The 14,027-nt window shown below is 40.9% G+C and overlaps 1 protein-coding gene across 1 annotated transcript in view; it reads left to right on the top strand.

Moving 5' to 3' along the window:
* Positions 1 to 11,615, top strand: part of mtrr (5-methyltetrahydrofolate-homocysteine methyltransferase reductase) — a 33,158-nt gene extending 21,543 nt beyond the window's left edge. The window contains exons 13-15 of the mRNA XM_037757127.1: positions 3,833 to 3,925; positions 7,958 to 8,149; positions 10,654 to 11,615. Of these exons, the coding sequence (XP_037613055.1) occupies positions 3,833 to 3,925; positions 7,958 to 8,149; positions 10,654 to 10,798 (430 nt within the window). The 3' untranslated portion in view covers positions 10,799 to 11,615. The remainder of the gene's footprint in view (positions 1 to 3,832; positions 3,926 to 7,957; positions 8,150 to 10,653) is intronic.
* Positions 11,616 to 14,027: the final 2,412 nt, after the last annotated feature.

Genomic DNA, 14,027 nt, shown 5'->3' with positions numbered 1-14,027 from the left:
CAGAGGCTCTCTTGGTGGTACCGGGAGATTTTAATAAGGCCCCCCCAGTAATCTGGTATTGATTGCTGTGGAAGGATTTTATGGAGAATGTGATTTTCAGTGTTTTTCTATTTAGCTGGGAGCAGTGATGGTTGAACAAATATTGTATTTTAACTGAGTGGTTAGCCTTAATCTCCTTAACAAGCTTTTCTTTTGAAAAAAAAAACAACAGTTTAATATTAACGTTTGCCAGCAGGCATACTTGGCACATTTTTAGGACAACTTTTATTAAAGTTTGTGTGTACAAATGCTGAGCTTCCATTTATCAGTCTTACCAGACAGCTGATTACAATTAGGCTACAGCGTCTTGCTACTCAGCATTGTCCTGTATTATGAAAACATTTTGAATTCAGCACGTTGAATGCATACGGGTGTAATTCTGCAATGTAATTTCAGTGATTAAGCCTCGAGCTGTTGTTGTTGTATTCAGGCTTTGGTTTTTTGTTCTTGTTGTATTTTTTTTTTATGCCTAAAAAGCCACTCAGCACCTCTCGCACGGAGCTGCGAGGAAAACGGATGAAAGATATGAGATAATTGGGATGTTTACCAAGTCTTCACCCTAGCTTTCCATGCAGTCTCCCCCTCCCGCTGATCATTTGAATGGCACTGAAAGGCAACCGCCTCTGATTTCGACCCCAAATGGAGTGCTCTGTAGATGCTGCCTTCCCCCTGGGATTGTATTGCAGGCTGTTATAGTGTGGGTATGTGATGTGATGTGATTTGTATTCAGAGAAAGGCGCCGGTGTGGTCTGCTCAGAATGGAATCCAGGTTTTTTCATATTGGTATTGATCCCTTTAGGGCAGGCGGCGGCGGCGAGAGGAGAGAGACGAGCCCACTAAAATGAGTTTACTTGAGGCTGTTTGCAGATCAGAAGAACCTCGTCCAGGATGCTAATGGACAGGATCTGTACGTTTGGATCAAGTCAGCCAGACACTTATGTTACAAGGCCGCAGTCACAGACAGAAAGTTCAAAGTGCAAAGCATTTATATTAACTGGTCAACTTCTCATTTAATCAATGAGTGAAGCTTTGTTTTAGTATTTACAATCAGACTTATGCATTGATTTAGTTCTCTTCAAGCTACATAATCAGTCATTAGTTGCAGCTCTATACTAATCTGTTCATTATTTAAAAAAATATATTAATCCTTTAGTCTCTAAAATGTCAGAAAACAGGAAAAAATCTCCAACACAATTTTTGAGAGCCCAAAGTGACATCTTCACATTGCTTGTTTTGTCCGACCAACAATCCAAAAGATAATGATTTTACAATGACCTCAAACAAAACAAATGTTCATATTTGAGAAGCTGAAACCAGCAAAGTACATCTTTGCTTGATTAAATACTACTACTACCCATTTGTGCTCGCAACTGAAATTTTGAATTTCCTTTGGGAGTGTTCTCTGTGCTTGCCTAACGCACAAATATGAAGAAAATTTCAAAAATGTCAAACCATTTGGCTGAAAAGTGAATTTTTCAGTCCTAATATAATCTAGTATTTGAGCACATGGGACTACTATTTTTGCAACAGACTCAATTGTATAGTAGTCCTATGTGCCCAAATACTAGATATAGTATGATGGCTTTTTTTCAGAAATTACAAGGAGTACAATCAAGTATTTTCAAGATTCAAGATGTTAATTGTCACACCGGTTATACAAGTACAATCGTGTGAAATGCTTTTTGCTGGGAAGCTCCATTAAAAAAAAGTAAGTTATATACAATAAATAAAAGGAAATACTAAAGGCAACACAAGGGCATATTGAGAACATACTGTATATATACATGTATAAAGAGACACTGAGATAAATATAGAAGCATATACTGTATATATATATATATATATACATATATATATGGGAGCAATGGGGTTGGATACTATAAACATTTTGCACAGGCGTTTATCTATTTTTTTATATTGCACATATTGCACTGATTGAAGTATTGTACTTGTTTATTGCACTTTTTGTGTGAGAGAGAGTGTTGTATGATTTATCTGTTTATGAGTCTTATGGCCTGGGGGAAAAGGATTATGATTATGCTATCTATGAACTCATATCAAAGATATGCAAACATGCAGTGTAAAAAAAACGAAAAAAAAAACATTTAAGACACTAGTCACGTTTTTCTTCATTTATCAAAAATCCTGACTTTGACTATTAATAAAAGTGTGATTTTTCATGTTATCTAAAAATGTCGAAGTTGTACTGTTAGATACTAAAGTATGTCCATACCAAATGTCAAGACTTTTGACCAATCAGAACAAATGTGGCATTTTTCCTTATCATACTAAATACAGTCTTCAGCACAAATCGGTTAAACAGTTCTCAAACGTTTTGTCACGCCCTCCATGCCCTTGTAAACCAATTTTGATTTTGATCAGCCAACAAAATGAGCCAAATTTAATGTTAATTGAAATAACATTTGGATGATCTAAGCTGACTTGAATGACTTGAACCCTTTCTCTTCTAGTGGAGCGCAGGTCATCCACTTTATTTAATTTGTCTATCGACCTCCTCCAGCTGTTTCTGGGTCTCCCTCTTCCCAGTTTGTTTTCTCCCACAGATCTTCCTTTCTGATGGTGAATGTATCGTCAAGATATACTAGTGTTAAAGCAAACTTGTTTGGTTATTGCTCCCAAATGAAACACAACTTTAGTTTCACTCTTCATTTTTGCTGAAGAGGGAAAGTCTCTCTGTACTTACCTTAAATCTGAGTTAAAGACATATGTGCAAGCAACTTATATACGTGTGATGGGAAGACGTGAAACCTCCAGTGCACATACTCTGTGAATGGAGTTTCAGTGACGCAGGAGAAAACCAAAAAAGTCACAAATCATTATTCAAAGCAGAGTATTTTTATATGTGTTGTCTGGAGGGGGTCTTTAATGGACTTATCATTTCGGCAATAAAGTAGTGTGTTAACACTTTTTTATGCACCGTATAAATCCACCAAGCAGTTGGCTGCCATTTTCATTTTGTGACTGCTGGAAAACACAAAGTATGATTCAGTCTGTTGGAGAATAGCAAAGCGTGGTGTTTAGGTGAAGCAGCACCTTATCCTCGGAGTGCAGCAGCGCAGCACAAAGGGCCCAGTCTCAATGCCTCTCTGTAGTATTCCTCAGCCCCTCGTCGTGGTCGGTCACCTCAACACCCGTCTCTCTTCTCTCACCCCCCCGCCGTCCCTCCCTCCCTCCAGACGGGGGTAACAGATAATGCTGTGGCTCTTTGGAGAGTCATCTGACTGATGGCATCATGAAAGGTTGGGGGTCAACTGTTGTTATCTGAGAGAGAGCTGTCACCTTTGCAGCAGGTGTGCGGCACAGATACCGGCATCTTCAGAGCCGCTTTGTGCCGCTGCGTTGCCATCGCCTGCAAAGGATTCTGGGAGCTTTGCCAAACTCCCAAGCCACAAGAGGAATCACTTTTTGCAGGAGCAGTTCTTTTGCACTCGAGCACAGTTGGACACACACGCGCGAGCATACGCGTAAAAACACACACACTCACACACTCACACAAAGCACAAGCCCCAGTTTCATTTTCAGTAACTGTTTATAGTGATGGGATCCATCCTTCTGTTTGGGTGCAATTTAATAATACATGTAATGTCCTCGCTGCAGCACGCACAGTCGTTTCCGTGCATTAGGCAATTGCGGCACTCAGTGTACTGTCATTGTTTAATGGTGTCACTACTCTTCTTTAACCTCTGCTGTGAGGAAGGACTCCCTCTCCTCCATCTGGCTTGGTCCTCTGTTGGTATTGATTTGCCGCTAACATCCGCTGTTTGACTTTCAGGGAGAAGGAGAGGAAGGAGAACCCTGAAGCCGGATTTGGCGACACCTGGCTGTTCTTCGGTTGTCGCCACAGAGACAGAGACTACCTGTTCAGGTAAGCTGTGTTTCTTTGTCAATTCAGCCGTTATTCATAATCCCCATACACTCATATATTATCATATTCTATACATACTATCTTTAACCTTTAGTGAGTCAGATGTACTGTTCTCCATACCACTGAATATTCCATATTGAAACCTGTGACCTGCATATCTCGTTGTCTGTGTACACTTATTCAAAACATGATGACATAAACATTTTAAATGGGCCACTTTGTGTTTCCCGTTGCAATGTTTGTTGATGCAGTAGCTGACGGGAAGTAAACTCGGACCAAAGCTGTTGCCCTAGCAACAGAATGGCAATGAAATTGTTCTTTCTTACAGTTCCACACATCATGAGCATTGTGGACACTCAAGGATGTATTATGAGTAGGACTGTCACCATCATGAATTGTCTATTTCTGTTCACTTTTTGCCACCCAACGCCGCTGTTATGTTTGGTTTTGCAATTAGTTCTAATTCCATGCTGTTTATTTCAATGGCTGCTCATTGAAATGATGCGATCGTTGGCAAAGGAGTGTTAATTAATCATCAAATAAATTGCTGAAACAATGTTTCACCTCTCGCTCTGCTGCACTGAGTTATTTTAAATGGCTTGTTCTAAAACTGTTGTGCATGCATAATATAACGAAAACGTGGTAGTAAGTTAATTAACGTAGAAGGAGGCTTGATTTTATATTCAAAAGTTAACATGCAACGTGGAAACGCAAAGCCTGTGTTAAAGGGTAACTTTTTCAACCTGCACCCTATTTTCCCATGTTTTTGCGTCCAGTATTGAGGGAGAACGAGCTGTAGGGGCAAGTGAGCAGCGTCAATGTAGCATTACGTTCGTTAAAAGTGATTGTTTTTGCCAATGACAACTGACTACGCAGGCAGCACACACTGAGCTATTTCTTAAATGACCCATGCTACTCTCAAAACACCACGTTTCCATCCAAACATTTTTATGTGAATTATCAATTTAGCCCCTTTACCGGCACCTCTCTGTCATCATCTTGCTTCAGATAGCAACAAATACGGTCTCATATGAGCTGAAACGGAAGTAAAATCTAGACAGCCAAGCTCTTTTTCCTTGTTTTTTTTTCCTGAAATTGGAACCTTGTGCTCAGGTACACACTTTATATACCCAGCGGATGAATACGCACCTATTTCACTTTCTATTTATTGCCACATTTGTAACATTGGCTTTAAAATAATGGATCGTAGAATCTAACGATTATGCAAAAATGATTACTATCAGGCGATTATGCAATAAATAAAAGTACAAGATGTATAGGAAGAAAACGGACATAGGTAGCTAGATTAGCCAATGATGGCACATGATCTTCACCTATGAGTGAAAGGGAACAGGAATAGCAGCACATGTTGCGTTGGCATGTACTGTAATTGCGACTCAAGGCAGATAGTTGCATGGAGGTTATGTGACTTTCTATTATGGTTGGGTTCCAATAGGCATTTCTTTTATAAATCCAATTCCAAGTTGATAGAATATCTGGATTTGTCAAGCTCAGAAGCTAACAAATCTTTCGTGAAATCTTTAATCTTCCTCTTCTTTTAATTTATTAGGCTGTATTCTAGACAGGAACTGAAGGGAGAAGTATTTTCTGTGCTAACTCGTGCTGTCATATCAAATTTTTATGTTATTTTTATGTTATCTGTGAAAAGTATCAGGGGTTTGTGTTTTCATTGTGAAAAAAAACAAATTGAATTCAACTAAATTGTATTAATGTTAGACTCCCTTTCTTGGATTGACCTCTTGTTTTGTTAAAGCATTGTAAACTGACATGAACCTGTGAGTAGATCATTGCTCTGATCAGTTTGTTTCATCTTCACTCTCTCCTGACTACACTAATTGATCTTCTCTTGCTAGTATCCGCAGCACGCGTGCTACTCAACGCCGATGCAGTGAGCGAGTTCTTTCTCGGGATTAAATAGTTGCAATGGATTAGCATCCTTAATCACACCAGAATAGATCACAGAGGATGTTGTTTGTCCCCCCTCTGCTTCCTCTATCCCTTAGTTAAACACCAACTCACAGCCAGGTAGTAGGCGCTGGTTTGTTCACAGTGTGGGCTTCTCTGATGAACACCCCCACAGTGTTGACCAAAGCGATTAGTCTGTTTTATGAGCCACCCGTGAAGAGTTGTACTCAATTTAAATAGGTTAGCAGAATAAGAACAACATACCTGCGGTTGAATTGCCTGCCTGCATTGATCTCTGTTAGATTTCTTTGAAAGTAAATGCAATTTGATTGTTTGACTTTGCTCGGGAATGGAGAAACCTGCTTAGCATAGTTTGAAGCATTTTTTTTTTTTTTTTTTTTAAAGCCCCACGTTTTTAAAAGAAAAGTTCAGCCGAAGTCGTAAGTAGAGGTTGAAATTTGAACTTGCATAAATATAGCACAAATGGCTTTTTAGGCTTATAAATATTACAGTATGTCGAGACAGGATGTGACCAACTCTCTGATCGTGTTCTGAATTTTCAGCAAAAAAACAAACAAGGCTCGCGATGCGCCTCAATCAGCCGCAGCACTTAACATCCCTGTGAGAGGTTGATGCCAATCTGCCTGCTTGTCACATCAAACTTGTCCTCCTGTCTGCTGCACTTATCCTTTACCCCCGCCCCCTCCCTCCGACTTCTCAGCCTCTTCGTTGCAAGTGATTTCATGCTGTAGGGGAAACATAACTGGGAGGCCCGCTGGGTTCACGTTAGGGTCCGGGGTATTGCCACAGGCTGTTGTTAGTGTGTATGTGTGTGTGTATAAACACACGGAGGAATCTGGGAGGTTTTGGCTCTCAGAAAAACCCTCGATTATTTTTTTCTAACTAGGCAACTGTCCTTTGTCATCCTCCCGTTTTCTGCTCACAAGATTATCAATCTACGATGATTAATATTCAGACGTCAAACAAACAAGACTCCGCCATGCTTCTCCTTGTTATTCATGTTGTTGCGCCGTTTGTTCAAATAGACTTTGTAATCACACATTTTGGTCAAAACAATGAGATTTTCCTTTAATGACTTCAGGAGAAGCAGCAATTCTGGATGTTTCACACAGAACAAAGACACTCATCTCTCCGTTTAGTATTTACACCGCAATGTCTGTGAGTTATTGAAAAATTCCTTACTTTATTTTGCTGCAAAAACACACACACCCCTGAGGCGAAAGACCTTCACCCATGATCTCGGAAGCCGCGGCTTGTTAAGAGTGTGTGTGCGCGGTTGTGTCTGTGTGTGTTTCTGCTCATTCCGACTGCTTAACTTAAAACAAGATGCTCTGAGCCACAGTAAACCTCACTCCCTCACCACCTTCCTCTTTCCTTCCCTTCCAATAGCACCCCAGGCCCTGTAAAAAACAGAGGCAGAGGAAGAAGGAGTAGTTGGCAAGCAAAACCACCGATAGGGAAGCAAGGTTACACCCAACTGCAAGGCTGGGAGGATTGATTGTAAAAAGATGCTTATAACAGTGACTCGACCTTGCTTATGAAATCCATATTTTCTTTTTGCACTTCCCTCGTTACACAAGATAAATTGGTTGTTTGGCACAGTTGCGCTCAGACCTTTTGCTCATCAGTGTTCTGTTATATCAAGCTTGACAGGTTTTTTTTGTTCTCAGGAAATGTTCTGGGAGTTACATACGGTGTGTCTCGCGAGGCGGTTGAAGCTAAATATCGTAAGGGAGGGTTGTTGGATGTGAAAGGATAAACAGTATGAAATACTTGGCATTATTAGGCCAGCCGTTTCTCCATTTATTTCTAGGTTACAATAAAAATATGCATGTTTTTTTTCCCCATGAAATCCTAGACTGCTGCTCTCCCACAAAGTTATCTTCCATTCACTATCATATGAACTTCTCTCCACCTCAGCGACTGAATCTTGGCTTGTCTGATTCCAGCTTTGGAAAGACTTTTCACAATTTTTTTTTTTTCACAAATCAGGAACAACCTGTCCAAGATTACTTGAATACACTTGTAGGAAATTGGATTTATAGTCTGCTAATGTGTCTCTGCAATCTTTTCTGCTTGTCCCAGAGAGGAGCTGGAGGGCTTTGTGTCCAGCGGTACGCTGAGCCAACTCCAGGTGTGTTTCTCCAGAGATGACCCGGAGGAGGAGGCCACCACCTCAGCAGCACGACCAAGATACGTGCAGCACAACCTGCTACTTAACAGCCAACGCATCACTGACATCCTGCTCAAACAGAACGGTTACCTCTACGTCTGCGGGTACGACTGACACCGATATTATTGATAATAATTGGAAATTTGATTTTGGGTGAGATTTTTTATCCCAATGTCCACCTGGCATTGTTGTGTCATGTTGTGGCCGCACTTGTATTCAGTGTGTCCACTGTGAGTGTGAAAGGACTGCAGAGCATCTCACTCCCAGCTCTTTTCTGCACCGGTTATCTTTGCATGCCTGGTCTGTTTTTTCCAGATCGCCGCGGGTCTCCGAACCGAAGGCTTGCATTTACTTGTAAATCTGCATAGATGAATTTCTCAAAACTTTTATTTAACCGGGAGGTCTTTTTAAATTAAATTAAATTAAAATTAAATTACATTATCTTTTTTTACGAGAGAGGCCTGGCCGACATGGCAGTGTAGAGTAGCTGACTAATAAAGATTAATTTACAACATTCACATCCAGCGCATAGCACAATAACGTAGCACCGAAGAGTCGTAAAGGAAAGATCTATATAAAACTATAAAACATGCATCCTTAAAGACAATGTGCCGGACTGAAATGAAGGCAGGGTTTCCAAATTAAGTTTGTCTTGAGAGTGCGGAGCACAAAAATGCAATTTTACCAAGTTCAGAACAGACTCTGGAACTACTGAAGATTATGCATCTTGATGATCAGTTCTGATCGTTGTTTGAAACAGGAGAAAGGTTTTTACAGAGGTAGGAAGAATCGCTTTAAAGATGAGAAGGTACAAAAAAGTCTTTCTCTGTATTTTCGAAGACACGCTACACACAACTTCACAACAATGTAAAATATAGGCAATTAATATGACATGAAAATGTAATCTCTATTTCTGCTAATATTGGGGCTCATGCAGGAAGCGGTTTAAGAACAAACATCCTCTTATTTTTGTTCATATCCACAATTTGTTGTTATTTAGTTAGAACCCATTGAGTTGGGATTCACCAGCGTTTTCTTATTTTTGCTCTTCTCTTAGATAAGAGAACATTTTACGAGTGGTTGAGTGCACTGTTACTAAGGTTAGGAAAAAAAAACATCTTGTTTTCACAGACCACAAATTGTTTTATCCTGCACACGAAAACATAAGTTTTAAATTTGAGGAACATAAAAAAAAAAACACATGAATATCATATAATTCAATTTTGATTATTATATGTTTTAGAGTAATTATAATTGGATTATGGCTAAAGAAATACTATTGGTCCATTGATCTCAATTAAGACTATAAAAAACCTTGGTTGATATTGTGTGCGTTCAGCTTCTGAATGGCTTACAAACTACTCTTAGATGCTTTTTGATTTTCCTGCAATGCCACTACTGATACTCTGGAAAATCATACGTTTACTTTGTTTAAGTTTATTTAACAGTACCTCAGTTTCACTCCTGCTGAAGTTCTTCTTCTTCTTACAGCCTTTTCTTGGTGGTATCGCTCCAATTCTTGGGCATGTGCCGGCACAGCACAGCACCTGCCCTTATATAGTGTTTAGGGGGCGTTACCTTTGCTAATAATAAACAATCGGCCACACGCCTCCAATTTATCAATAAGTGGGATTCATCATTCAGCACACCTGGGTAAGAGCAGATTTGGATGGTTAGATAATGTGGTAGTTATTTTAGGTAAAAACGTTTTTAGTTTATTTAGTTAAAAGTAAGAGAAAATATTAGAGACATTTAAGAGAATGTTGCTGCATGAGGCTGTATTGTTCAGACTATCAAACTAAGGGTAAATTATTGCTTATAGGAGAAAGGGAGAGACAAAAAACTCCATGTTTTGCTGCTGAAGAATAAACTGCTTGAAGACATATTGCCTGTGAAACGCTTCACTGGAGACATGACGTAGCCGTGACTCAACCAAGCTGCATCAGTTGCCAAGTGCAGCTGCCAGCTTCACCTGACTGCCAATAACTATCTCTGCTTTGGGGCAAAGCACTCAATCTATAAAAAAAATTAACAAAAGGTGCTGAAGTGCCTCACAGTTTGGGAACTTTTTGCTCACAACATCACCTCTCGAACTCTTTTGCTACTGCTGACCTCACAGTGATGCAATATCTTGTACAATTTGTATCATTTATAGTGTATACATACCCCCTCTCCACCATTTCCATATCCCAACACAACACAGTGTTTCTGTCAGTACAAAGACAAAACAAGCAAAACACACATAGGCATATAACAAGTCAAGTCATGTCAACACTTGTATAGCTCAATATCACCTTCCTCTCATCACTGCCAGGCCGCTTAACTCACCTTTTGAGTAAATGATCTTTGAAGCATCAGAACGGTGTGAATTCCTATGAGTCCAAAAAATATCACTTTAGATCCACAGGATGATGAATCTCCCTCAATATGCTGCAACAGCAAGATAGAGATTTCAGCAATTTCCTTCCAGGAATACACTCCTGGAGTGGCAGCGCTTGCCAGTTTTACAAAATATGGGCTTCAACACACATAAGACTCTCTCAAAAAACACATCTGTTGATTGTATTGCACTTTCCTCTGATATATTCATACTCTTTTTCTTCACCAGAGATGCTAAGAACATGGCTAAAGACGTGAACGACACCCTGATGGAGATGATCAGAGCGGAGCTTCAGGTGGACCAACTGGAAGCCATGAAGACACTGGCAGGGCTGAGAGAGGAGAAACGCTACTTGCAGGACATCTGGGGCTGACCGCGGATGACCAGATAAGGGCATTTTGCAGCATCCACTGGGCCTCTTTACACCTTAAATAATAATTAAAAAAAAATCAGCACGCTCCGCTGTAACCTCCAGAACCATAAAATCGTGGATGCTGAAGCCCGGAGGTAGTTTACACCACCCAAATGCTACCAAGATGGAATTTACCATTCTGACCCGGGGATATCGGTTCACTACATCATCTTGGGCTTTGCTGTTTGAACAGAAATTATCTTGGTCAGGGCAATAGTGCTGGAGATTAGTCCTGCAGTGTGAAAATGCTTTTAGTGTAGACAAGCCTTCCTCCGTTCGTCCTGTCTGGGGAAAAGGCATTTACTTCCATCGGCGGTGATGGAGTGATTTTGATGAGACTGGGAGTGCTCCGACCTAGATGGAAGCAACACAGCAATCTGTAGTTCTTTAACAACACACACATACAGGGAATTGTTTATCGTCATTCGGGAGGAAAGAAGTCATTTTTTCACAAGTTTTGTGAATCACACTTTTGTAAATGAAGTCCTTGGAGATGAGGACGATTATCACATTTATCATTATACTGTGTTAGATTTTAAGCACGGAGGGCGTGGATCTCAATGATAATGCGCAGCTCTGACCAGAGCAATTTATCTAACTGACTTTGTTTGTTCCTGTCTGCCCCCACATACCCAGCAGACTGCCAGTGTGCAGACAGTGAACTTCCAGCTTTTTCTAAGTCCTGCAAACCCCGACTAAAATCTCCCAAACGGTGGTTAAAACAAACACAACTGTGCCTTGTTGTATCAGGAATTAAAACACATTTCAGCATAAAGTATTGCTGTCTACGGATGTTCTTTTATTGTGCACAGAGGTGTGACCTTACACACGTGTATTTTGAAGTGTGTGCATGTGAATGAGCATGAAGGGGAGGGGCGAACGGAAGTTTTCTTTGCGTGTTCAAGAGGATCATTTGGGAGCTAACAAACTCTGATTGATTGGGAGTGATTGTTTTATATAACTTTAGAGATAATTTGATTGTTCAAGGTGACTTTGGTCAGAAGATGAAGGCGTACTCTGCTAATTGAAGGCTTTTCGCAATGGGCTTCTTAGCGCAGCGCGGAGCCCCAGAGAGAGGCTTCTCAGAATTAAATCTTCTAACAGCAGTCTTTTTTTAATTTATCCTCTTGTAGGGAGGGGAGAGAGGAAAAAAAAAAAAAAACATGTTTACAATCTCCTCCGCCTGCACCGTGGATGACACCCCCGTTCGCTACATTTTTGAGCCGAGTAAACAAAACAGTCACTGTCGCAGAAAACAATCCCTGATGGTGAATAATTGCTTTAATACAGTGTTGTCAAAGGTAGAGCTGTCCTTGTGTTTGTCCAGGCGCAGCTGGCTGCACCTCGGCGCCCTCATCCCTCAGTGTCCTCATGCTGTTGCGCCAAGTCACAGTCGCAGAGGACAAAAATCGAAATAATGATGCTGTGTGCGCCTAACAACCCCACCAATCTCATCTCGCGCACACACACACAGCCTCCATTTAATGCAAGATCTCCAATTTGTTGTTGGAGAAATGACTCGCATATGTGCTGTAACAAGAAGGAAAGTTTCATCAAAGCGACATAACTGTGATCATTATTAGTGAATCATTTTAGAACCATGAAGTACACTTTGAGCCGTACTGCCCTTATTTACCTACCCTATTAACATGCCCTCATCGCCGTATAAAAAAATGACCCCAGCCATAAGACGGAGAGCCTGCCGGCTGCTTATGTCACCCTGTCCTGCAACCACCCACGACTGATGAAGTTTTAAATTATGTCTTCATAATTAAAAAGGTTCACAGTGGCGGTTTTGTCCCGCAGCGAAAGCAAAAGACAGAGCTGAGGAGATTGTCGTGGAATAAATCAGAGCCGCTGGAGGTCAGCGCGACCTGCAGAATAGTAGCACCTCCGTGATGGATACTCCTTGTTAAGAATGGCTTAAATGAAGCAGAAAGATGTGTGCTGAAGATAATGACACGTTATTATGGAAGTGTTGAGTGAGCCAAGTGGGGAGATGCACTTTGTGTCAATGAGCTCAGAGATTTTAGAGAAAGCCTGCCTGCTTAACATTCGGCTTCTTGGGTGCAGAAGGTACAAGTAGTGATGATGAGGAGGGTAAGTGGAACCTCCCACACGCTCCATCCCTGAGCTCTGCAACGAGGAGTGAGGAGCCTTAATTGGGCGAGTGACAATGAGTTCAATTCAGTTGGTTAGGTGTGTGGATATGACTGCAGTTCAAACTACGTGGTTGTAGTTGTGGGAGTAAACAGCAAGTAGAATCCAAGTTTTGTTGCTTATGACAGAAAACTTTGTGAGATTCAACTTTGCAAGCATGCACGTAGCTGTGTGTGTGTGTGTGTAGGGGTAGGGAAGGTAATTGGGTGTGCATGTTTTTCCCTGTTCATCTACAAAATTAAAGTTTCCATAGAGGAGGGATGGCTCGGTTTCTATGAAATTTGACAACAACATAATTTATCCATCTTTTCCCACAATCCCTGTTGTGGATCTCCAACATTATAGTTTCTGTTGGAAAGATGACTTTCTGTTTGAAAGCTGCACTACAGTGGCGGAGTCTACTTGCATTAGTGCAGTCAGCAGAAAGCTTAATCTTCCCCAAGTTTCCTTGCCTCACCTGTGTTTTATCATTAAAAAGGACACCTCCACTCCGTCTCTGCTGTTCTCAGTCTGCAGCCAATGACCCAAGAATGTCAACTCAGCTCTTTGATGTGGCATTGATGACAGGCCTGCTAGCACACACACACACACACATACACAGATGCACACTGAGAGCCGCAGTCGGCCTGTTCTCCAGAGTCCCAGCTGTGCACAAACACTTTAACTTCAGCATCTGTCAGGAGTGCTGGAGGAAAATCTATGTTTTTCTAAAAAGGCTGCAGCACTTCTATTGAGTTTCCTGTTTTCACTGTGAGATACCAGTGTTGTTCGGGTCTCTGTTTATTGATGGAGCTGGAGAGATATCCCTGCTTCCCATTCGGCAGAACAAACATTCGCTGTAATTGATGCTGGCAGGAGGAGAAAGTATTCAATAAGAAAGTATTGTTCTCCCCGAGGGTTTAAAGAAACATTTCTATATTAGATTAAACTGGCCACGGAGAGAATAGTGTGAAAATGATCAGAATAAATGTATAATCACTGACATTAAGACAGATTCCCCGCACCAGTCAGGTACTGTTTGTCCAAATGA

Source organism: Sebastes umbrosus, chromosome 21 (genome assembly GCF_015220745.1).
Source record: "Sebastes umbrosus isolate fSebUmb1 chromosome 21, fSebUmb1.pri, whole genome shotgun sequence".
Lineage (NCBI taxonomy): Eukaryota > Metazoa > Chordata > Actinopteri > Perciformes > Sebastidae > Sebastes > Sebastes umbrosus.
This window is presented reverse-complemented; position numbering and strand designations above follow the sequence as displayed.